The sequence below is a fragment of the Anthonomus grandis genome, chromosome 12 (genome assembly GCF_022605725.1).
Source record: "Anthonomus grandis grandis chromosome 12, icAntGran1.3, whole genome shotgun sequence".
NCBI lineage: Eukaryota > Metazoa > Arthropoda > Insecta > Coleoptera > Curculionidae > Anthonomus > Anthonomus grandis.
In genome coordinates, this window is record NC_065557.1 from 5300967 (window position 1) to 5328708 (window position 27742).

At 30.0% G+C, this 27742-nt stretch overlaps 1 protein-coding gene across 1 annotated transcript; it reads right to left on the bottom strand.

Moving 5' to 3' along the window:
* Positions 1 to 1514: 1514 nt before the first annotated feature.
* On the bottom strand, positions 1515 to 26287 carry LOC126743006 (paired box pox-neuro protein). The gene is made up of 5 exons (XM_050449922.1): positions 26149 to 26287; positions 14886 to 14912; positions 9926 to 10146; positions 3225 to 3447; positions 1515 to 2241 (listed from the first exon to the last, which is right to left on the bottom strand). The coding sequence occupies exons 2-5, from the start codon at positions 14896 to 14898 to the stop codon at positions 1790 to 1792; spliced, it is 909 nt and encodes a 302-aa protein (XP_050305879.1). The 5' UTR covers positions 14899 to 14912; positions 26149 to 26287; the 3' UTR covers positions 1515 to 1789.
* Positions 26288 to 27742: the final 1455 nt, after the last annotated feature.

A 27742-nucleotide genomic window follows, 5' to 3' on the forward strand; every position in this document is an offset into this window, starting at 1 on the left:
ATTGTAGATAATTTGAATATAAGGACTTTGAGGTCTAGCTTTAATGATTTTTATTTCTTACGAAAATATTGCTTAAAGAAGATAATTCTAGAAATATGCTGTAAATTCCTATATGCACTCTTTTTATAGAGTCTATCGCATGTTTTCTCGGGGCAGTGACCTGTGCTACTACGTTACACACAATATTTCTCCAAAGTCTTGGAAACAAACATTCAAATAATTCCTCAGCTTGAATATCATCTTTTAAAGGTAAAAAATGGAGAATTCACCCACATGGGCCTTTTTTATAAACCTACCAACACACTTTCATAAACTTTATTCTCATATTCATCGTATCGTCATTATTATGGGCGATCTAAATACAATTTTTTATATGCTAAATAATCCAAAATCTAAATGTTTTGAATTAGATATTAAATGTACTATAAAATATTGAACCAACCAGAATAACAACGCACACTATCACCCTTATTGACCCCATTTTTGTGAGCCATTTTAATATGGTATATACCGAGAAACCAGCTGAATGACTCACTACACGACGTCTCGAAGGTTAGCAGGAAACTTCTGGAACAACGTTCTGCTGAGTATATAAGGAGCTGCATAGCCGATAGTTGTCGAAATGAATAGGTGATGAAAAAATTAAGATTTTTAATGAAACGCTAATAAGTTTGAAAAAAGAAATTCGATTCTTCCTTGGCTTAGTATTGAAGTAAAAATAGCACAAAATAAAAGCACCGTTATCTTACAAAAATATGTCTATAAAATATAAATATATTCATTTCTATGCTTCTATCGTGTATTTCTTTTATCTTTTGCATATCTAATCAGTAGATTGATTGAGCAAAGATAAATATCTTCAAATTCACTTGTGTGAAGTGTTTTAATATTGGCTGATTTACAAGAGGTTTATGATTTTATTGAGTACAGGCACTCCTGTGATAAATCCTTCAATATCTCCTCATCTACAACACATATTTTAGTGATTTCTTTAATGAGAGTTGAAGAATAATTCAAGGAATATATGAATCAAGATTTTGATCATCAGCTTAGATATTGGCTGTTTTACAAGACATGAATAGTTTTTATTAAGAATAGGCACTCCTGTGATAAATATACCAATAGCTCCTCATCTACTGCATTAATATCAATGATAGTTAAAAAATTCCGCGATGCAAGAATCACACTATTTTGATCATTATGTGTCTGGATATTATTAATTTATTTCCGCCCGCAAGACCTCAGTTTATCAGGCGTGTCTATGTATGTTACCTCTTTTTGAAAGAAAGACTATAGTCAAGCGAATGTAATTATTTTAAATTGTTTATGGTTCTAAGGTCTAGGAAGTGGTACTTCCTAGTATGGTGGTATTCCTACTATGGTGGATGAGCGAGTGTTTCTTAGCTATAAAAAATAAATTTAACACTTTAGGTATGACTTTCTAGCTCCTATATTACTTTATTTACATTTTCTTTATAGATAACTTATCTTTATAAGGAACAAAGACTATTTAGGTGCCCATTTTGGTCTAAATATGACACAGTTTCTATCACCGGACGATTTAGTAAATATTACATGTTTAAAAAATAATCAGACCATAGACAATAAAATTCAGTAAAAAGCCTATTATTTTACCATACAGTACTAGTCTTACCGTACCAATAAGCATATATTATAAAAGTTTAAAAACAAAACTTCTACTAAATCTTATAAATATAAACGCCATTATCGTATCAAAACCCTTAATTAATCTATAAACCACATCTTCCAATTATTATTATTAATTAACTCATTCTACTTCGACATCAATCTTCTCCTCCTTTCCGCACTCCTCCTCACACTCGTCCGTCCTCACCAAAGCTCCGAGAGGCTGACAAAAACTCGCGCAACTCACAGGACTGATCGACTTCAATTGTTTACTGGGTTTCTTTAAAATTTCCTCTATCGAATACGGGTTTTTCTTTGGTTCCTCTTTGGTTGCCGCCTTGCCTTCCTCACTGGAACTAGGCGAACATTCTCCCACAGGTTGGTAAGGGATAACCAGGTTGCCGAAACCTCCCCAGGCGGTGGGGGTTGGTGGAACATCTGCTGCAGGACTGCTGGTGACCACGTGCAGTTGGTGGTGTAAGGAGGGTAAACGGGTGGTCGGTGGGTAGGATGAGGGTTCGCTGCTCGGCGAGAAGTACGAGAGGGTGGTGGAGGGATGTTTGGGGTAGAAGTCCGTGGCACGGATGGTCGGATCTGGAAAAAAAGGTGGTTTTATTACTCAGAAAAAACAGTCTTATACAGGGTGTTTGGAAGGTGAGTAGCCAAACGGAATAGGCGAGGTTACTGGCTATTTAAAACGCATAGTATTTTTTGTTTTTCCTCAAATTTAAGGAGTAATATATTTTTTCCTTTTTTTATTAGATTTTCCCCGTTTTTTTACTTTAACCTTCAATTTTGTTTTAGTTTTTGACCAACATGGTGCACAATTAATTTTATTTTAAAGACTAATGTTGTCTCATTCAGATTTAGGTAATAACTGAGAAAAATATTTAAAGAAAAACTAAGAGTGGAGTAACAAACTTCCTCAAATCAATAGAAAAAAAAATGTTACGTCAATTTTACAATGGAAAAAATAATAAATGTACGAAAAAAACGATGTTCAAATTAGCTTAGCCATCAGAAATTACGTATGGCATTATTTCTATAAATCCGCGCTTTAGTTATGACAATATCTGTATTTAAAACTTTTTTCAAAAACTAAAGAAAATATGCAGAACTTCACAAATGCCAAAAATGAACACCAAGTCAAGATGACATCAGCTTTCGCCTGTGGCGTTCAAATTTTTTAGAAGCGGTTTTAGGAATAAGAATGTTAAACATTTTTTTTTCTTTAAAGTTGTTATTTTTGCGCTTAGAATAACATATATCTATTTCAACTTTTTATTTTTAATACAAAATCTAACATCAAATTTCCTCTTTTGAGAACGCGTGTAAACTTGACAACAGAGAATCGATAAATATGTTTCTAAACAAAAAACACCCCTCTTGCCCCTGTGCACATATTGAACTTAAACAAAGTTGTTGTTTAAGTACTATTCTAGCCTAAGAACATAAGTCATCGACTTAGTTGAAAGAAAGAGCAAAAAGGTGCCCGAAGGAAGTGAAACATGTCTCTAATGAAAATAAAACAAACCAAAGTTCAATTGCCTGGAAAATGGTCGTATTTTCAACCTCACCTGATCCATGTGAGCTCCTAGGGCCATGTCCCGACATCAACTCCTGATCCGTCCAAACTCCGCTGTTCCTCAAAATCCTGTTTACCGAACTGACTGACGGGATATTGTGCGGCTCGCACACCCGCTGCGAGATCAACTGTTCCCGGATTTCCCACGCGAACATTCCCGGATTTTCCTGCTTGAATCGCAGGATTTTTTTCACTACTGTCGGCGTCGCCACTTGCTGCAAACCAAAAAACAAAATGCAAACTCTATATTTTAATTCTTAGTCGGTTCGTATATGATCTCCCCTCAAACAAAAAAAAAAAGCGAAATCGGTGTCCATCAGTTGAGCCCTATATAATACAGCCCTTATTTACGGTGTCGTGTCGTCCTTCTTATCTTGTCCGGCCGTTTATATCCGCCCTTTAAAGGGCCCTTTTTTACATGGAGGTTACACGATAAACATTATTTTATTGTTTTTTCACGATTGCCCAAGCATGATGTCTGTTAATAATGTGGGGAAACGGAGGGTACTGGGGGTAATTTTCGTCACTCATATTTTTTTTTTTTGAGATGTTTATCGGGTCTACAACCGTTAGTTTTAACGTGATGGGAAGTTGGGTGAATCTTCTTTATATAAGTCACAGTGGGTGTTAATAGGTATGCAAATTATGCAATATAAGAGATTCATGTGGTTATATGAGGTCAAATAGTGAATCCATTTTTCAATCAGTATTTCTAGAATTATCTTCGAGAAAACAGGGTTTTAAAATTACTTTTTAAATATGTATGTACGTTTTTTCCGGATATTTCAAAAATTGTATCTATGAAATTTTTAGGTAAATTACATACTCGTATGTGGTGGCAGATATAAAGATTAGGGAGATTTGTAATAAATAATAATTTGTGAGAAAGTTTAAATATTTTTTCCAAAAAAATTATTTTGAACTAAAAATGCATAAAATAAAACAATTTAACTGAAGGTTTTTGTCCTTTTAGTGGAATTCCTAAATTTAATTTTAGAAATAAAAAAAAATAAACCAAGAATTTCTTCAAGTTTCTTGAAATTTTAAGGAGGAATTTGTGCACTGCAAAATAGAAGATCAAAAATTCTCTTTCGTTCAAATATTTTAAAAATTTTTAACATTTTTCGTAGAACAAGAAGTTTTCAGCAATTTTATATACTTTTGGAAAATTTCGCATTTTTTTTCCAATTTGATTCGATTTTTGCACTTTGCAATTTTTTTTGAAACATTTCTGCTGGAATATTTTAATTTTTTTTAACATTCCTTTTAAAAAACTTCTGTTATTTTATTAACATTTTTATACGAATTTTTATATTGAATTTTATATAAATTTTTTATTTGGAGTTTAAATAACAGTAAAAAAATTAATCTATCACTTATTTGACTGAAGTTTTTTGGCATTTTAATGAAGGTTTCATATCAATTTTGTAATTAAAATATATATACATTTTAAAAAATTCTTCAAATTTTTGGTTACTTTAAACTTGATCACACTTATTATGTATTATATTATTAAATACTTAATTTATCTATGCAATATTTGCTAAATAAAGATTATTATTAATATATATACAGGGTGTCCTGGTTCATGTGGGAAATCTCTCGGATCTAGAAAAGTATTTTTAGGAACATGTATTTTTTTAAAATTAAATGACTTACATCGAAATTTTCTGGTCTTTGAATAACTGGCGTACTTATCTCATTTAAAAAAAAAAAACATTGGCTCGTTTATTATTTTTTTCTCCAAAACGGTTCATTTTATCGATAATGAACAAGAGTATCTTTTTTTAGCCTAGGGTTCATAGTATTCAAACTAATTTTTTTTAGACTTTAACATACAGGGTGTTAAAAATATACGCATTAAAGTGTACAACCTAGTCCGCCCCTGGTAAAGTAAACAAGGCAAATGTATTTTAAGGATGTCATTTTAAGAGGTCCCTAATAGTGTTCATCACCTAAAATTTTTATTAAATTCTACCGGGTAGTTTAAAAGTAATTTATGAAAAACCAATTTCCAGCAGCGTCCTTTAGGAGGCTCTATCTTCGTAAAGAAGGCCTGTAGGATTTTTTTTTATAGGAACGTTCGGTATTATTTTTCGATGTTCTATCTAAATCCGAGAGATTTCCCACATGAACCGGGACACCCTGTATATTTTTGCACTTAAAAAGATTCAAATATTCTTTTCTGGTGAAATTAAAAAAACAAATATATTTATAGTGTTTTTGGTAATTAAATTAAATACAAATTAATTATTATATAAAACCGTTCTTTCGTCGAATAACATTGGAACATGCTATTGGAATCTTTTACTAAAATTGCATTTTGATGGCGTTTTTTTTTAATTGATTTCTTCAGGATATTTTTTTTTTTTTCATTTATAGATATGGTGATTTTTTAAATAATTTTACTTTATTGTCTATAACCAAAAACTCAATTTTTTAGTGGATCACATTGATGAATTTTTTTGGTTTTTCAAACTAGTGGCATTTTTATATTTTTTTCTAGGATTTTTGGCAAAAATTTACATTTTAGTTGCGTATTTAGCGTTTGTGCGAATTTTCATTGAAATTAATTTTGCTTTGCACCTTTAAAAACCAACCAAAAATTCTTCGACTTATATCAAAGAGTTTCCAAACTTTTGGAATTTTCGTGGGATTTTTTGGGACTATTCAATTTTTTAAGGTTCTACTCAAAAAACTGCATTTTGGTTTAGTCTTTTGACATATTCTTATAGGAATTTTTATATTTTCATAGATTTTTGTTAAATTATTGCAATTTTTGTTATTTTGTTATCTTATCGAATTTTTATTGGAATTTTAGAACCCTCAATAAGCAGCAAAAAATTTAATGTATGCCTTATTTGACTAATTTTTTTTTGACATTTTAGTGTTCTATTCCTTTCATTGATTGGAATATTTTGAAATTTGTTGCCTTTTTGATGAAACAATTTAAATTTTTCGAAATTTTTCGAAACTAAAAAACTAACTTTTGGCTTTTCTGGTGGAATATTTTAAACTGTGGAATATTTGATTTTTTTATTGCAATTTTGAAATCCTAAATCAGCTGTAAAAAGATTAATTTTTCACTTATTTGACTGATATATTTTTTTTAGCATTTTAATGGAGTTGTAATTTTAGGTATAAAAAAATATATTAAAATATAAAAACAGCTTTAACTATACTTAGAAATACAATAATAAAAATTAGTTTTTCCTGGTTGTTTTTTTAACTAGCTTTGCCTGGAATTAAAAACAAAAATTTATATTGTTTTTAAAAAATTAAAAAAAAATCTCCTTAAATGACTTCAAACCTTTATGAATGATTGAGGATTTATATTTTCGAAGTTGATAAAATAAAAATATTTTTTTTCCAAAAAACTTGCTTCAACTGCCTGGAAGTAAAAAATTATTAAATTTGTATTTTACTCAAAAAATACTAGCGAAAAATATGCTGAGACAGGCTTATTTTACCAGAATATGTTTTTGTTTTTTTTTTTGTTTTCACTTTTTTTCAATTTTATTTTAGATTTTTGGAAAATTAAAAAATTACATTATAGACTGGTAAAAAAAACATAATTTTTACAATTTCCAGGCAGTTAAATTCAAAAATTTTGTGATAATATCAAACTTTTTTTGAAAAATTTGAAAATGACGTCAACGACTCATTTCTTTGAAATGCAAATGTTTACTATACTTCCACGCAGTAAAACCCGATTTTGTACTATTTCATAATTACGTCATCGACTTTGTCGAAATTGTCAAAAAAAAAACTGGAAAATGTTTTTTTTCATTAATTCCAGCCAGATGAACCAATTTCTTCCATACACAAGATACCCTTATCATATACCTGTATAATAATATTGATATGTACATAACATGTTAAGTGCTCTTTATACTAACTACTGATAAACAAAGAAGGCCACTTTATTAACCCTCGAAAAGAGCATTTATTGCTAAATCAAAGTTCGATCAAATATAATCGGCCAAATAATTACTTTTCGGTCCTTTAGGTCTAAATTAATTACAAAAAAAAGCCGAAATATTAATATTCAAAACGTCCATATTACAATAATAAAGTACTGAAAAAACTATATAGCATTTATCTTATCAATTAATTACTTTTGTACTCAGACAGTTCCGTGCATGATGAGCTCTTTAATATTAGTTTCATCGTTGATAAAGAGCGAACTCTATAAAAAAATATTTATATTATGTTGAGAACATGAATATAATCAGCAGAACCTGCTGAGGTGACAAGCATAAATGGGGAGACAAAATTACTGATTATGGACATAGATCACGCTTCTAAAGGAGGTCATGTAAGATCGGATTGTTTAAGGGTGCATTCAAGGTCTGATAAGGTTTATTCAAAATTTATTCGGCGGTACGATGTAAAATTACTACGACGCCAAATTACACCCAAATAGCCCCTTTTTATCTTAAAGAATCAGCCAAGGCCGTAAAGGTGGCAAAAAGGAAGCGGATAACTATATACCTCGATCTGATATAAACGTATGCTAAATCGTCGATAATTGCGATATATCACACGTGCTAAGGATATTCTTTTTCACTTAATTTTTTTTCGTCTGGCGGTCGTAAGTGTGAGGTGTAATTTTCCAAGTTGGTAGGCATTCTTTCGGATGTGATAATTTGTACGTTTGGCGAGAATAATAGCAGTAAACTCGGGTACCGCCAGTCACTCTTTTTTCGGGTTTTTTCAACTAAAAATGTGTTTAAAAAATATTTTTTTAGTCGCAATGCCTAATAGAGGCCTAAAGGCCAAAAGAGTAATGTAATAATAGACCTAATTACATTATATAACTCTCCTAGTTTAAACAAAATAGAATTTACCATTAATGTTAGGCTTTTATTCGAACTACACTTTCAAAGATGTCCAATCCAGGTTTTTTGTGGAGATATGAATTATGATGTTATAGAGAATATAGTAACTCAATGCTCTACAGAATATCCTAACTATTTAAATCACTTATCATTATGATACATGGAATATGTGTACAAATTTTCAAAATGACATCTGGACAATTTTTTGAGTTATGAATTTTGTGTCAAATATATAGAAAAACATCAATATTTGCGAAAAAAAAATTCTAAAACTTTTGTACGAATTTTTAAAAACGCTGAAATAGGTGTTCAACGAAATTGTCCATGGAATATGTGTACAAATTGTCAAAATAGTATCTGGTCAATTTTTTGAGTTATGAACTTTGCGTCGATTAAATAGAAAAAAAAATCAATAATTAAAAAAAAAATATTTTTTTTTCTCAAACTTTTGTACGAATTTGGAAGAACGCTGAAATAGGTGTCCAACAAAATTGTCCACGGAATATGTGTACCAATTTTCAAAATGACATCTGGTCAATTTTTTGAGTTATAAACTTTGTGTCGAATAAATAGAAAAAAAAATCAATATTTTTGGAAAAAAAAATTCTGAAAATTTTGTATAAATTTTAAAAAACGCTGAAATAGGTGTCCAACGAAATTGTCCAGAGAATGGGTGTACCAATTTTCAAAATGACATCTGGTCAATTTTTTGAGTTATAAACTTTGTGTCGAATAAATAGAAAAAAAATCAATATTTTTGGAAAAAAAAATTCTGAAAATTTTGTATAAATTTTAAAAAACGCTGAAATAGGTGTCCAACGAAATTGTCCAGAGAATGGGTGTACCAATTTTCAAAATGACATCTGGTCAATTCATTGTATTATGACTTTGAGTCGAATAAATAGAAAAAAAATCAATATTTTTGAAAAAAAAAATTCTGAATATTTTCTATAAAATTTCAAAAACGCTGGAACATATGTTTCAAACAAAATTGTCTAGGGAATATGTGTACAAATTTTCAAAATGGCATCTGGTCAATTTTTTGAGTTCTGCATGTATGTACAATTTCTTGACCACTGTAATAAGAATAAATTGATTGTCCATGATAGTTAATAGTTTGCTCAAAGCCTTTATTTTTAGACTTTTAAGATTTTCAACCTTTTCCAAAAATTATCAAAACAAAAAAAAATGTTCAACTGCCTGGAAATAAATCAAAAAATCATTTTTTCCCAAATGACTAAAAATGTCCTACCTTCTAACTCCCTGCGATTATTTAAAGAAAACACTTCAACATTTCCTGAAAATAAAAAAGAACCATTCCCAACTTTTTTAAAAAACATCAACCTGTAAACCATTACGATTTACCATCCGTCGAACTCGCCCCCTCACGTGTACAACCCTCTAATCAACCCTTATCGCCAATTAAGATCTATATATACCCAATGACCATCAGTACCGCATTATTTTAGATAAACATCCCTGTGTGTGTGTAAATACGGTCTTATAACTACTAAATCAATCACCCGGTAATGGCAATTTTGAACTGGGCGCCTGTCATCATTGTCCATTAAATTGTTTACCACGGTCCTTTATTTGCGAGCGTGTTACATGGAAAAGGTCCGATCGTCCATTTTATTGTCTCAGCCTTTTGATTGATCTGTTTTCTATTGTGGAAAAGCGTAGTAGAGTTTTCTTTTAAATTTAAACGATAAGTTTTCTTAGACTTACAACGTTAGTGACAACTCATAGAAGCCGAGTCTTACAGAAAAAATAACCAAAGAGGAATTGAAGGTTTCATTAAACACCCAGTATATGTTACCGAAAAATCAGTAATAATAACTCGTTAATTTACCTTGGTTTTCGATCCGCCAATACTGCCGGGTCTTATGCTGCCGGTTTCGTAAAATCTCGTTAAAATTTTGGAAACGCACCCGTGGGATACGAGCAGTTGTCTGGAAATGTCGCAGGGTCTTACTCCGAGTAAGGCCAGCTCCACTATCCTCCTCCTCACGCAATCGGGTAACGGACGGCCGTTTACGAACACTCCTCCCAGTTGATTAACACCAGCTTGACCTGTAAGAAAAATAAATCGCATTAATTAGCACGATTATATGCTTAACTGAAGAAAGCAAGGAAGAAATTTTAGGAAGATTTAAAAAAAAATGCCTGGAATTTCAATGCAAAGGAATTAATGAATAATTCGAGGTAGAACTTTACGTGCCTGAAAGGCATTAAAAAGTTCCTACCTAAACTTTCAATAGAATGGAAGGAATGAATTCAGATTCCAAGAACAATTTTGAAATGACTTTAGGTGCCTAAAAAAGGTTGTGAAATATCTGAAAGAAATTTAAAAATACGTGCCTGGAATTTCAATGGAATGAATTCAAATTCCAGGAACATTTTTAAAACGACTGTAAGTGCCTGGAAGTATAATGTCTAGAAAATATTCTACAAAAGTCCAAGAAGAATTTTAAAATTACTTCAAGTGCCTAGAAAGAAACCTTAAATGCGTAAAATATATTTATAAGTACATGCTTGAAATTTAAATGCGATGGAGAAATTAATTCATATTTCAGGAACAACTTTAAATTGGCTTCAACTGCCTTGGAAGAAAGTTTAAATGCCTAGAAGATGTTAATAATTACGTGCCTAAAATTTCAATGGAATGACAGAATTAAAGTCAAATTCCAAGAACAATATTGAAATGACTTCAAGTGCCTAAAAAAGGGTTTTAAATATCTGAAGGAAATTAAAAAAATGCGTGCCTGGCAGTTCAATTCCTTCGCTCTGGAATGGAGTCAATTCAAATCCAAAGAAGTATAATGTCTAGAAAATATGCTACAAAAATCCCATAACAATTTTAAAATTACTTCAAATGCCTAGAAAGAAACCCTAAATGCCTAGAAGATATTAATAAGTACGTGCTTGAACTTTCAATGCAATGGAGAAATTAAGTCATATTCTAGGCACAACTTTAAAATGGCTTCAGCTGCTTTGGAAGAAACTTTAAATACCTAGAAGATGTTAACAATTACGTGCCTAAAATTGCAATGGAATGACAGAATTAAAGTCAAATTCCAAGAACAATTTTTAAATTACTTTAAGTGCCTAAAAAAGGATTTGAAATATCTAAAAGAAATTCAAAAGTACGTGCCTGGAATTTCAATGTAATGAAGAAATTAATTCATATTCCAGGAACAATTTTAAATGACTTCAAGTGCCTAAAAAAGGGTTTTAAATATCTAAAAGAAATTCAAAAATACGTGCCTGGAATTTCAATAGAATAAATTCAAATCCCAAGAACATTTTTAAAGCGACTTTAAGTGCCTGGATATATCAAGAAAATTTTCTATAAAAGTCTAAGAAGAATTTTAAAATTACTTCCAAGTGCCTAGAAAGAAACCTTAACTCCCTAGAAGGTATTTATAAAAACCTGCTTGAAATTTCAATGCAATGGAGAAACTAATTCATATTCCAGGAACAACTTTAAAATGGTCTCAACGTCTCTCAACTGCTTTGGAAGAAACTTTAAATGTCTAGATTAATTACGTGCCTAGAATTTCAATGGAATGACTGAAATAACGTCAAATTCCAAAAAAAAATTAAAATGACTTGAAGTATCTGTAAAAAGCCCTGAAATACCTGGAAAACACTAAAAGTTAGGTGCCTGAGATTTGAGGAATGAATTCAAATTTCAAGAACAATCTTAAGATAACCTTAAGTGCCTGGAAAGGAACTTGGAATGCCTGGAAGATATTAACAGTTACGTGCCTGGCATTTTAATCTGATGCAAGGGATGAGGTCAATTTTTAGGAACAATTTTAAAATTGGTTCAAAAAATTAAAAAAAGCTAGAAATTATTTATGAAAAGTAATCGAAGATAAAACAAAGAAGAAGTAAAAGATGTTCCTATGCAAATTATCTTTAGTCTTCACAGTCGTTCCTACCATAATTATCAAGGAATGATGAATATTTTTCTTATTATAACTTTCATTAGGGAGTTTTATTGGGCCAACATTAATTCTTATTAACTAATATTTAGTAAATTGAAATATATTCTTTAATTCTGAAACCATCTGATTTTTGGAAATTTTCAGTGTCATTATTAATTTCTTTCCAGGTCATTTCTTATTTCTTTTAAGCACTTAAAGTAGATTTTGGGATTTTTCCAAGTATTTAGAATCATTTTTGAACCCGACAAACTGTTGGTCTGATACTGATATATGAAGACATAACTTAAAAAAAATTACAGGCAGTTGAATAATGTCACTTCTCATTCTTTCAAAGCAATTGAAATAGAAATTGATGCTTTTCCAGGCATTTAAAGTCATATTTAAGATCCTTAAGATATTAGTTTCATACAGACATAAATTATATAAAAAAATATTTTTTCAAAGGTATTGAAATGTTTTTTTGTTGTCTGAATGATATTATACTTTACATACCTGAAGTATTTCAATGGAATGGAATGCAAAGAATAAGTTCAAATTTCAAGAATAATTAAAAAAAATTTCAAATGCCTGAGAGATATATAAATTGCATACCTGAAAGTGGTTACCAATTTTAGAATGACTTCAAGTGCCTAGAAAGAAGCTTTAAATGCATGAATGAAGTTAAAAATTACCTCCTTAGAATTTAAGTGGAGTAATGAATAGAATGAATTCAAATTCAAGGAACACTTTCAAAATGACTTGCAGTGCCTAGAAACAGACTTTAAATGTCTAGTTCTAGAAGATATTAAAAATACTTGGAATAAAATTAAATGAAAGGAATTCATTCAAATTTCAGGAACAACTTAAAAATGGCTTCAAGTTTAAATGCCTGAAAGATATTAAAAACTACATATCTGGAATTTCAATGGAATGGAAGAAATAAATTGAAAATTCAGGAACAAGTTTAAAATGACTTGGAAAGAAATTTTATTTGCCTGAAAGATATTAAACAAAACGTGCCCGAAATTTCAATGAAATTGATACAAATTTCAGGAACAATTTAAATGTTACTTTAAGTGCTCGGAATATATTAAAAATCACGTACCTGGAACTTCAATGAAATGGATGGATGAATTCAAGAAACAATTTCAAGATGACTTCAAATGCATGGAAAGAAACTTTAAATGCCTGGAATATGTTAAAAAATACATGCATAGAATTTTAACGGAATGAAATAAATTAATTCAAGTGTTTAGAAAATTATTGGGATATATTATGAATTTCTTGCCTGTAATTTCAGTTAAATGAAAGGAATGATCTCTGATTTTAAAAGTGACTTTAAGTGCCTGGAAGAAACTTTAAAGGGCATATTAAAGCGATCAAAAAGCCAACAATATAAAAAACAAAGACTTTTTAAAAGGCTTTAGTAAACATTGCTTCTTTTTTTGCTCTGTTTTATTTAAAAAAAGTTCGATCAGCTTGTTTGATTAAGGAGAAATTAGTGTTACTTTTTTAACTTATATATGCATTATATTTTTTTTGTGCAATATTTTATTGAATTTGTTTAAGGTCAGCATTTTATTTTCAAATAAAACGGTCTATATATGTAGCTATTTTCGAAGTCTTATTTAACTGTAATATAATGCAACAAAATTAATAATAATTTATTATTATGAATTTTAAAAGAGATTACAAAGTTTTGAGATATTTAGACACTCTGTCATTTTTTTGGCATTTTAAAACCTTTTATCGCTCCAAGTCTAAACTACATTTTTAAACTCTATTTTTAGGTATCAAAAATAATTGAAAAAACACTTTTTTAAGCATTTATTTAAAATGTTCTCTTCTTTGATAAATTTAATATGAAATAAACAATTGTTTAGAGTAATTAAACAAATGATCATAGAAATTGAAGAAGTAGTCCATTCTTGCAGTGGAGTTAACAGATCAATGGGTAAATCAATTTCAATGTAGATTAATTTCCTTTTAACCTTTAACCTTATCTAGGCACTATAGAACTAAAGGATGAATTAACAGAACCCCTTAATTGTTATCCCTGCTGAAGGACATGCTATATGCCCGAAACATGTTGGATTAATGGTTTTTAAATAATTCTAGTGGAGGATGACCGAAATAGTTTTATTATCCATTTATCATAAAAATGTTTCTAATGTTTTTTTTAGTATTGGGATCACTAGATAATATTGGTACTTTGGCATTTTGGAATTACGGTATTTTAGTCTTGTTGACAAATCCCTTCATTTCATACCGATACCAAATTATTACTATAGGATATGGAATTACTAACTCATTATCTTATATGATTAGTTCTTCGTCTCTCTTGGAGATTTACGCAGAGACTAAAATTGCATCTAATAGAAGAAATATATTCTAAACATAAAAAAATTGAAAAATCCAATGTTTAAGTTTGAGAAAATCTATAAGAAGTCTAAGAAAGTTCTGGAAATTGGGCATGAATTTCTTCTTTTTAAGAAAGTCCTGTACGCCTTTTTTCGCAAGTTCCTATACAAAACCGTTCTTATTTCTCAAATTAAATTATGTACTTACAAAAAATGAATAACGTCTTAGGGTGCACCTGATTACACACGCACACGAAGTGGAATCCCGCATCCGGGGAGATAAGGGGAAGAAAAGGGAAGCCGTCATAAAAACGCGATTAATAAATGGCAGGTGTCATTAAATTCACCGCCCTGTATTTATTGTTGAAACGCGAACCGCCTCATCGTCGTGTGACAATTACCGTAATGTCGGATGGATGGATGATGGTTGTAACCATTAATTTGCGTTTTGTCAACGGGTAATTTGGATTTACTACTTTTATTTTGCAAAAAAAATGATGCAAAGGTGCTGAGTACTTACCAGTGTGAGGCATGTCTGGCAAAAAACCTGAAAAACGAGAAAAAAATTAACAAATTGTTATTCTAATTATTAACTAATTAGCTTCTGCATGTTTCTTTTAATTTAAAATTAAAAAAAAACATGAATGTCCCGCTTTAATATAGGACTAGAAAAAATGCCTGCCTGTATAAACAGCCGGTATATTTATAATCGTAAGGCTCATATTAAAATCATCGGGTCGTTATAATAATAACGTACATGTCGTCTGCTAATCAGAATATATATCAATCCGATCGAAAAAAATGACAGAGTCCCGATGCAAAAGTAAATAAGCGGACGATCAGTCGGCCATCAGAAAACCCATAAATAATTCAATTATTAAAATTTCTTTACGGTCACCCGTACAATCTGGGTGGCTTCTTTATAATGAGGAAAAAGTCAATTCATAAAAGGTACATTAGAGGCCGCAAAACCCTAGAATCATTCTTCAAATTTCGTTTTCTTGTAAATTACTTAAGTTCCCTTCCTGAAATGCTCTTAAAAAATATTATTTAGAATCTTAGAGTCTATTAATAATATTTAAAAAAATATTTGCCGCATATTATAATAATAATAATAATGAAATATAAAGGAAAAACTAATATAGAAGTATAGGGTTCCTTGTGCCCCAGTCTATTAAAGCATCCCATTTCGTTACACAAAAATAATTTGTAAACAAAATTATAAACCAGACACAGTGTATAATGAAAAATATATATAATATGTTAAAGAAAAAACCAGAGCTGTATCTGCAATAATAAAGATACTAACATTACAAAATATTAAAAGACGCTCCCTAGGTGACCTTAGGTGATTCTTCACTATGCAATATTTTACTAATAAATATATTAAAATAAAGTTAGTGCCTAGATTCCATATTAAGCAATTTTAGTTCTAAAAAATAACTAGAAATATGGTCGTAAATACAATAATTTTGCACTCTCTTAATACAATGTCCTTAAGATCAATAAAAACTCATATACAACATTAAAGTATGTAATTGAAATTAGAAAGGACTAGAGATTCGCATAAATATTTTCTTAGGTTGAGATTTAGTATATGTCGATTACTGTGAAAAATTTTGAGAGAAAAATTAGATTTTTTAAATGATCACGGAATCTCAAATCACTGTCTAAAATTACTACAAGATTTTTCTGCACAACTTTAAGCTTCATGTTATCCAATATCACTTCAAAATGCTTTCCTAAGATGCTTATCATATTTTTATTACCAAATAACATTAAAAAGGACTTAAAAGGGTTGGGTTTTAATGCATGATCAACAGATAATCAGAATATTATTAGAAAAAAAATGATTTTATTAATCGACAACACCCAAAGGAACACTCGAAACATTGAAGTTTGCTCAACAGCAGTTCATGGTTTAACGTGTCAAATGCCTTTGAAAAATTAAGGAGTATAAGGCATCTTACCCAAGCAACACATCATATATTATTATCGTTAAATATATATTTATTCAATGATTTTTTAGTGAATTTTTGGTTTTGGTATATTTATCAACCGTATATGGTCAAGGTATATTTATTAAACTGTCAAATATACGTATATCATAGAGGAAATTTTGGCATTTAAAAATATTGACACGGGATTTACATATCTAGTTTTTCAACTCAAATACTACACCTTAAATATTTGATGAAATTCATCTGGAAAATAACTGTTTTTTCTTCATATTATCCAATCTAATAATGCTGTTTTTATACTAAATATTTTTATATAAAATTATATCAAATTTAAATAAACAGTGTTGTTAGATGAACTAATGAACATATATTTTCTGCAAAAACATTGTTTTTCATCAACAAAACCCTTACCCCTCCCACCCACCCCAAACATTAGCCCATTAAGAAATTCTTTTGAAAAATCACCGTTTTTCGTTCATTATATCCAACAGCACTGCTTTTGTATTAAATATTTAATAATATGCATTTATATAATTATATCAAATTTAAATAAAAAAAAAACTGTGTTATTAGATTAAATATTAACAACGAAACCAGCTGTTATTCATGCGTATTATTTTGGAAAACAATGATTTTTTAAAACAATATCTTACTAATAAATTGTGTGGGGTGGGTGGGGGGGTGAGGGTAGGGTTAATAAAAAACGTTTTTTTTTTGCAGAAAATAATGCGTTTTAAAAAATATATACTTTTGTATATATATACTATACTTTTCTCACATAAGCTTAAGTTTTCGAGTAAAATGTGAGAAAAGCCTATTTTATTTTATACATATACAAATTAAAAAAACTCGAGAATACAAACTTGCTTAATCATTCCATTAAATGCATTTTATAAACGTCTTTAAATAGTAGATTATTATTAAACGTGAATAAAACATAAACATAATATGAAAATCCTCAACGTATATCACGCGGACATTTTATTCGACATTTATAGTTGAAGTTCAACCAAAAATGTACATCTGGTGTAAAGCAAAAATAGACGTTTATTTAACTATCGTGTGTTGCTTGGGTAGCATTTTTTCATTGGTAGCACGAACAATATCATGTTAACTAAAGCAAATTCTGAACTTGATTGTTTTTTTTTTAATCACACTGGCTCTCAAGAATAATTCCATTAGGAATAAAAAAATTATAATTTAGGCAATATACTAATTACTTTAAGATCATCGACAGTAGCGGGATTATTCCATGCAAATATTCATTAATTTGTGAGATATTAGCTAAATCAAAAGAAAAATGCAATGTAAAAGAAATCCTATCATAAAAATTGATCTTTTAACTTCCATCCAAAATATTTTGTAATATTTTTCCCAAAAATATCTAAAGTCATTAATATTTCAAGTGACTATTTGTCATTTAAACTTAATTTTTCTCAAAATCTACTTAAGTTATCGTAATAAAACTAACTATACTACGTTTGAAATAAGACGCTCTTAAAATAATGTTTCAGGTTCTAATTTTTAATAAATTCAAACTTTTTTAAATATTTTTGGTCAAATGATATCGCCCACGCAGAGCGTTCTATGAAAATACTACATTAAATCAAAAAATGCTCCATATAACCTCATGATCGAAGGTCCTTCCTAATCCCCTTTTTTCGTCTCTATAACCGAAAGTTTATTGATGACTGTCAATAATAACTGTCATTATACAGAGTGGACTGATGTTTATCTGTGTAATTTTTACCAACGAATTATGTCCCAGTTTTTGATTGAAACCCGTTTATTAGATCACAAGGGTCCAATAGAATTACAACTTTGTATTGTCTCATTAAAAGATTTATAGCATAAAAATGGGAAACCCTTAAGGTCGCCTGCGACAAAATTTGATAGGGGGTCGAAACTGTATACATATAATATAAAGGTAATGCGTGATGAGGGATGCAAATTCGACCCAACTACCAGAATAATTTGGCCTGAACACGTTGCGCTTATGATTTTGATTTACATTAATTTCGTATTTTTCAGTATAATACATGATCAATATTTAAATTTTTCATGCATGCCAGTCCGACAAAGCCCGAGCCCTACATGAACATTACAGTCACGGTCTTACGCTGATAATGCATACATTTTTTTTCCCTTGTCCTTAATTTTTTGACGGGGTTCCAATGAGTTAATAATCTGTTTAAATTACGTTTTAACGATGATTTAACTCGCCCTCGTGGTTTAAGATTCCAACGAATTGTTGTTATTCATTATTTAATGTACTCAAGGGCTCTGCTTTTTTATTATGAAATATGTTCCAATTTTTATAAAAATTAAATGTTTTTTCTTATTCTAAAGAGATTCAGGCGATAAGTGAATAAGAAATAACAAGGCGACAGAGGCAAAGAAATGATCAAAAAAAATTTTTTATCTTTCTAATATTTCGTCTTAGACCAAAGAATTGAAATAAAATTATGCATGTCATAAGCATTGAGTTAAATTATGTGCAAAAAATACAATTTCAACATGATTTAGGTAGCCATAAAGAAATAAAATGCGGTAGAAATTAAGAAATAAGAAAAATTAATTTTTTATTTTTTGACATGATGACTCGTCTCAGAGTCAAGAATCATGAACGAACATAATAAAATTATGCATATCGCATGACGTGACTGAAAATACGTATGATAGAATTTAAAAATTTTAAAAAAATCTATTTTTTTAGTTTCTAACATGATAACTCGTCTCAAAGCCAAGATTTATAAAGAAAAGTAATAAAATTATCTATGTAGTATGTAGTGAGCCAAAATTCGCATAAAAAGTAGAATTTCAATATGAGCAATGAAGAAATGAAATACGGTAGAAATAAATAAATAAAAAAAAATATTTTTTATTTTTTGACAAGATGACTCTTCTCAAAGCCAAGATTTATAATGGAAGGTATTAAAACTATACATGCTCTATGAAGTCACTTAAAATTTGCATGAAAAGTACAATTTCAATATGATTTCGAACGATATCAGAAAATTAAAGTTAATTTTTCTGTAGGCCATGTTGGTCATTAAATTTCAGTAATTTGGGTAATTTTTTACATCTTCGAGGCGTCTCGAACCATTTCTTCTGGTAATGCCAAGTGTTTTATCGATATTTGTATATTTTTTATAAATCCCGAGTTTTTGGAGGAATTATTTAATAGATTTCAAATATTTCGATTTTTTTTTAATCCCTTTTGTCATCATTTGAGGTAACATTTGGAGTAGTTTTTCAGGACATTTGACCATCAACTGCCTGGAATTGAAAACACAATGATTTTCCACAGGCAGTTCTTTTAAGTAATCGACAGTCATTTTAAAATCTATGGATAACAAGTAGTTGAACACCCAATTTGACTCTCAGTTGCCTGGAATTGATGAAATAACTTTTTCCTTCCAGGCAGTTGAGAAATAAAAAATTTCTAAAGAAAAAACACAATTGCCTGGAAAAATTGTATATTCCAGGTTTTTGGAGGTCATCATTTGAGGTAACATTTGGAGTAGTTTTTCAGGACATTTGACCATCAACTGCCTGGAATTGAAAACACAATGATTTTCCACAGGCAGTTCTTTTAAGTAATCAACAGTCATTTTAAAATCTAAGGATAACAAGTAGTTAAACACCCAAATTGACTCTCAGTTGCCTGGAATTGATAAAATAACTTTTTCCTTCCAGGCAGTTGAGAAATAAAACATTTCTAATGAAAAAACACAATTGCCTGGAAAAATTGTATGTTCCAGGTTTTTGGAGGTCATCATTTGAGGTAACATTTGGAGTAGTTTTTCAGGACATTTGACCATCAACTTCCTGGAATTAAAAACACAATGGTTTTCCACAGGCAGTTCTTTTAAGTAATCGACAGTCATTTTAAAATCTATGGATAACAAGTAGTTGAACACCCAATTTGACTCTCAGTTGCCTGGAATTGATGAAATAACTTTTTTCTTCCAGGCAGTTGAGAAATAAAAAATTTCTATAGAAAAAACACAATTGCCTGGAAAAATTGTATATTCCAGGTTTTTGGAGGTCATCATTTGAGGTAACATTTGGAGTAGTTTTTCAGGACATTTGACCATCAACTGCCTGGAATTGAAAACACAATGATTTTCCTCAGGCAGTTCTTTTAAGTAATCGACAGTCATTTTAAAATATATGGATAACAAGTAGTTGAACACCCAATTTGACTCTCAGTTGCCTGGAATTGATAAAATAACTTTTTCCTTCCAGGCAGTTGAGAAATAAAAAATTTCTAAGGAAAAAACACAATTGCCTGGAAAAATTGTATATTCCAGGTTTTTGGAGGTCATCATTTGAGGTAACATTTGGAGTAGTTTTTCAGGACATTTGACCATCAACTGCCTGGAATTGAAAACACAATGATTTTCCACAGGCAGTTCTTTTAAGTAATCGACAGTCATTTTAAAATCTATGGATAACAAGTAGTTGAACACCCAATTTGACTCTCAGTTGCCTGGAATTGATGAAATAACTTTTTTCTTCCAGGCAATTGAGAAATAAAACTACAATTGCCTGGAAAAATTCAATAATTTTTCAGATACTAAACAATTAATTAAACACAGTGTAGAAAAATTGACAAAAATCACTTTCAATAGCTGAAAAGCCGTAAAAAAAAGCCCTAATTGATTGCAGTATCTTTGATGTCTTCCACTTATGTAATTTTTTTTAGTTTCTTCCAGGCATTTGCACTCAAGTTGTATTTGATTCCAAAACGGTCATTTGAATTTGTTTTAAATGTCTGAAAAACTATCCAGAAGTTTGCAATAAAAAAAATCAATTTTCTATTTTTTGACATGATGACTCGTGCCAGATCCAATAATTAAGAACGAAAAGAATAAAATTAATGTAGTGGCTCAAAATTCGCATGAAAAGTATAATTTCATTATGATTTAGCTATATATATAAGGAAATTAAAGCCATTTTTTCTGTAGATTTCAACCATTTCTTGCTGGTACATTCATTTTACATTTAATTTCAGTAATTTGGGTGATTTTTTTATATCTTCGAGGGGTCTGGAAACATTTGTTCGGATATTTGTATATTTTTATGAATTCCAGGTTTTTAAAAGAATTATTTAATTAATTTTAAATATTTGGAAATTTTGTATCACGTGCGATTATCATTTGCAGTCAAGTTTATTTGATTCCAAAAATGTAGATCATCATTCGTATCCTTTGAATTAGTTTTATTAAATGCCTGAAAAATTATCCAGAAGTTTGGAATTTAAAAAAAAAATCAATTTTATATTTTCTGACATCATAACTCTAAAAAAGAACTGTAATAAAATTGTGCTTGTGTATTGTCGGCAGCAATAAAAAATGAAAAAGACATTCTGAAAAAATCAATTGCTAGTCCATTTTCAGACATGTGAACCTAAATATCAGTACGGTTCATTAAGAAAATTTTCGAACTCTTAACCTTCTGGGACTGGTTCTCTATAACTTGTTCCTCGTTGAAATTCTTATATGAAAAATATTAATATTCCACGAAAACCGACTAATTTTAATAACCGCGCTTGAATGTCACGGGACATAAAAAAACAACAGTGGAAAATTGCGCGACGTTGATTTCCATATTTATAAAGAAAGGGTCAGAACGATGGTATTGCCGCCCTTATTACAGCATTTAATCCGCTTTCTCGACTAGCCATTAGGAAAGGCAAAAAAAAATGCTAGAAAAAGTGTGCGTCACCTGTTCGAGCAAACTTCTCTCATCTTTTATGTAAATCGACCCATATCTTCGACGTGAAGTTAGAAATAAAAAACGGGCAAATCGACAACGTTGTTCTAGGAAGAAAAAGTGCGATTTTTTTTTCGTACCGAAAGGGCATATTATAGGGGCCCGCATTTTGAATAGAAAAAAATACAACGAAATGGTTTTTATATTAATTAAAATAAAACTAATTGGTATGTATGTTTCAATAAATAATAACGTAAATTAATAAATACGTACCGCAGTATCGCGCTAATAAGAAAATATATTGGCTCTTGCGGGCATGTTTGAGTGGCATCTGCTCGATTATTCCCTAATTAGTAGGAAGAATAATTACAATAAAAATATTTAAAAAATAGTGCTGATTCTAAAACAACCCATAATAGGCACGGGCGTAGCGGTCGAATAAGTAGCAATGATACAACTGGCTTAAATATTTAAAAAAAATTAATATATTTTTTTGTTTCATAGTCAAATAAAAGTTCTGAAAAATTTTAATTTTAAGTTATATAAAGATGGCGGTCGAATAAGCAGCAACAATCTGGTGTTCGGTGCCTTTTTTGGAATTAATGATATTCATTTATTTCAATTCGCATTTTTTATGTGCGATTTTTTAAATTCGCGTATAAATAAATAAAATAGTTTCTTTATGAAAAATTTTAATTCAGTGGGATATTTGAAGCCCACTTACGATTAATAAAAAAATGTGTACTACTGTAGGGATAGCGGTCAAATAAGCAGCAACAATGAACAGAAAATTTTCGAAAAGTTGTCTTCGTAAGTTAAATTTTACATAATGTATGCTGAATATTTATTTAAGGCAATTCAATGAAGTTGACATATTTTAATTTTAAAGATTTTTTAAGAATTTAATGGAGATAGCGGTCGAATAAGCAGCAACAATGTACTGAATAACCGATTAACCACGTATACCGGTCTATAAGGAAAAATACGTTAAATTGATAGAAAAGTGTTATTAGGGATAGGGGTTGAATAAGCAGCAACATTTCGACGTACTTTATGAAGATTTTGGAGTTAATTTAAAATTTACTTTTTTTTCATATACAAATAACACGCAAAAATATCTACTTATTTAAAACTATATAAATGAACCCTGTAATATATCTCAGTAATTGTTCGCCGATAAATAGAAGGTATGTCTATAGTTGGTTATAACTCTATGGGGGTTATAACCAACAATGGAGGTTTTAGTTAGAAGGGTTGATTCAGTCTCGTTGATCTATAGGCGATGTGCAAATTAATTTTGGTTAATAGATCTGAGCTTAAACAGTGAGAATGCAGAATATTTTAGAATAATGTAAAGTCCCTGTGCATACGTCTTAGCTCTAGGGTAGTTATATTTACGGAACTTTCGATCTCCTATATTTAGGGGATCAAAATGACTAATTTTATTTTCCATGTGACGATGTTCTTTAAATGAAATGACTCTTAAAAATTTGTTGTGAACTCTTTGAACGTGGACACCAGATACAAAAACAAAAATCCAAATGGGACCTAACCAAACAACAACTTGGTGGATTGGATATTGAGAAAATCTGCCGCATAGCGCTTAATAAAACCCAACATTTGAAGAGATTTAAGGACTGCCAAACATATATACGGTATAAATGACAAATTTGAATCAAGAAGAACTTCCAGGCCTTTAATCTAAGAGACTGATTCTAAGGGATAATCATTTATTGTGTATATTTGATTTGCTGCACTCATACGACTGAAAACCATTAAATGACAGTTTCTAATATTAAGTTCTATTGCATTTCTTACACACCATCAGTTTCTTAAGAGTTACAGATCAGTTTGCAAACTGATGTGTAAAAAAGGCCCTTGAGACACACTCCATATGGTACTTTAATCTCATTGGATTGAAAACCTTAAATACGAACTAATTGTATTCTTTCAGTAAAGTAAAAATGATAACCATTTTCAAAGTCAGTATATACTGCATAAACCTGATAACCTTCCTCCAAGGATTCCAAAATAAAGTCAGTAAAATTTAATAGGTTAAGTTTTGAAGAACGGTGGGTATAAAATCAAATTTTTGATCAATACAACATCCCTACGAACTATCAGATAAAAAAATCACAAATTAAATACATTTTCTTTAAGCGAAAATGCGATGAATTGATACAAAATTGTATATAGGTATACCGGTCGAATAAGCAGCAACATTCCAGCGTACTTTATGAAGATTTTGGGATTAATTTCAAATTCGCATTTTTATATTTTTTTTTTTAACTTTTATTAAATAAATTTTCTAGGAAGGAGATTAAAATTTAAATATTTTTTTGAAAAATTTAAATTTAACGCCAATTTAATGCACATGTTTTAGCGTGTAAGGAAAAATACCCTGAACAGATTCAAAATTGTATATAGTAATGGCGGTGGAATAACCAGCAATATTAAAGAGATAATTTTAGAAAAAAAAATAATTTAATTGTACATAAAGTTCAATGTAAAATTCCCTTTCCCTTAAATCGGTCGAATAAGTAGCAACAATCCGAAGTGCTTTAAAAAGACTTTGGAATTATTTTATAATTTACTTTTTCATTGTTTTTTTATTAACTGATAAATAAATTAATTAAATCAATATTCTAGGAAGAGGAGTAAAATTTAAATATTTTTGAGAAATTTAAATTTAATGCCAAATTAACGTACGTACATGTATCGGTCTGTAAGGGAAAATACGCTAAATTGATACAAAATTGTGTAATTGTATAGCGGTCGAATAAGCAGCAACAATAAATAGAAATATTTCGATATACACAGTATAAGCTCTATATTTATTTAAGACAGTTCAATCTTGTTAAATTTAAATACTTCAATTTTAAAGTTTCTCTAAATATTTAATTCAGATGGCGGTCGAATAAGCAGCAACATTCCCTCGTACTTTATGAAGATTGTGAAATTAATTTCAAATTTGTACTTTTTATATATATAATTTGTTAACTAACAATTCAATAAATTAAATACATTTTCCAGGAAGGATAATTAAAATTTAAATGTTTTTTAAAATGTAAATTTGATACTAATTTAACGCACCAGTATCCGCCTATAAGGAAAAATCCGCTGAATAAATACAAAAAACAAATTTTATGATTCAAAATCATGTTGTTGGCTTTAAAAAAGTGTTGGAAATTGTTTTAGGGTTGAATTTTCTTTGTAGAGGAATTTACATATTGTCGAATGGCTAATTTATATTTTGTTTTTCTAATTTTTGTTTAAATCACCCGATTTAATAATTTCATGGGTCCCTTTTTTAAAATCATAAGCTTCACCAAATTAAAAGTAAAATAAAAAATCCTGTAGCCTTCCTGCACTTATTTATTAAACATTCAGTTTTTAAAAATTCCCGACATGTTTCGGACACAGTGGTGTCCATCATCAGGGGATAAAAGGTTTAAAATTGGTATTAGATATACGCCCCAGGGTTTGATTCCATGTCAAATATTGAGACTGCAGGATTTTCATTTTACCTTTTATAGTATGAGGAGTCTTGACCGACAGTTCAGGATAGTGAAATTTAACTGTTTTGATTTTAAAGATTCTCTAAAAATTTAAATGAGCAGTCTTATAAGCACCAACAATCCGACGTACTTTTTGAACATTTTGGAATTCATTGAAAATCTTTTCACCTGTTAATACAAACTGATAATTAAATATATTTTTCAAAAAGGTTAAAAATTTAAATATTTTCTGAAAACTGTACATTTAATATCAAATTAACAGACATGTATCAGTCTGTAAATCTGAAAACACGCTGAATTTATATCTTAATTGTATATAGGGGTGATAGCCGAGTAAGCAGGATCAATAAACAGACATTTTTCGAAAAAAAAAATATTTTGACAAAATACAAACTGAATATTTATTTAATTAAACAGTTCAATTCAGTAAAAATTAAATAGTTTAATTTTAAACATTGGGCGGTCGAATAAACAGCAACAATGAGTAAAAAGTTAAACCATTTTATGAAAATAATAAAACGTTAATTTAAAAAAATTGCTTAAAGTTAATATGCGTGTAAAATTATAGAAAAACTATTCTTACCTTTGTTTTCAAAAAAATCACTATCTCATCATAGAACTTCTACAGCAAAAAAAATTAATGATTCCACGACCAAATTTATAGACAGATATCCCAACTTTTTTTTTTTAAAACACCTTGAACTTCGAAAGAGAGTAAAAAAAATAAGTTCGCAACTTCTCGCTCAAGTTGGACCCCGATGCGGCTACTGAGGGTCCGTCCGCAACTTCTTCGGGAGCTCGAAGAGGCGACGCCGGTCGCCACTTCGAACTGGGCGCGTGCGATAGTCGCCCCCTGGGCGACCGACCGCCCCCTTTATGCTTAGGCAGATGCTCCCTCAGGGGCGGACTTTTACAAATCATCTTTCTTTTCTCCCGAACTCGAATGTGTATCTACAATAGGGACGTAAAAGCTTTAGAAAAGAACCATAAAAAAATACACAAAAACTAAAAAATTACACGAATTAAAACGAAAATAATTTTATTTATTTAATTGCCCAACGGAAAAATCCAATTACAGAGCAGAAAGAGAATTAAACTAATATTTATTTATAAATAAAAATAATAATACTATTAACCATATAAAAAAAAAAGTCTAAAACTAATATACAGGGTGGCGAATCGAAAACAAAACAGAGGCATTTAAGCATTGAAAATCCCATAAGGAATAAAGTAATTGAAGTATAATTGTGTGGTGTTAGTCGACGTTGTATCCAACGGATTATAAATGCCCATAGTTTTCATCCTTTATGTATAAAATTTATCTGGTACATGCAGGAACGATTTTGATCGGCGATTTTAATTTGGTGACGATATGAGTGAACGAATTATAAACGATGAACGTTTTCTATTCAACACTTGCTTTTCTGAGTCAAATCATGACGTGTTTGTATATTGAAAGGTATTTGGAATTACTGGACGACGTCATAGATCCTGCATTAACTGCCATAATTAAAAATGAAAATGATGGGCGGTACATTGCGAATAGGATGGTGCGGCATCACATTACAGTGTTCGACAATATTTATATCAGACGTTTCTAGATAGATGGATTGGTAAAAGAGGTGCCATTAAATGACCCCCAAGTTCGCCAGATTTATCACTTTTGGATTTCTCTTTGTGGGGTCACTTAAAAAGCAAAATTTATGGTACGATGAGTGCCTTTAAATAACCCCTCATATATTTCAAAATGAGCGGCAACTTTTTGAGATAAAAACTTTATTACTGTATGAAGTCATGGTGCTATGACAGAGCAGTTTATTCTTTATCTTTAAACTACTTTCCTGTCAAATGTATTGATCTCCACAAATGACGATGTATTCGTTTTATTTAATCAATGGAATTTAAGCAATGGAAGTATATTAGCTAGTTTCCAACTGGTCGGAAATATATTTGATGCATGAATTTATCAAATGAGTAATATGTGGTATTATAAATGGACAACAGAGCAATATAAGCTCCAAGTTTAAATTATCACGACCAATTGCTTTTGACTTAAGTTTTCCTAAAATTTTCATGACGGTATTTTATGACTGAACATTAAACTTAAATGAATTATGCCTTAGACTATTAGTACGGTAGTAATTAAGAAGCCCTGTATCGATGTTAAGTGGCTTGAC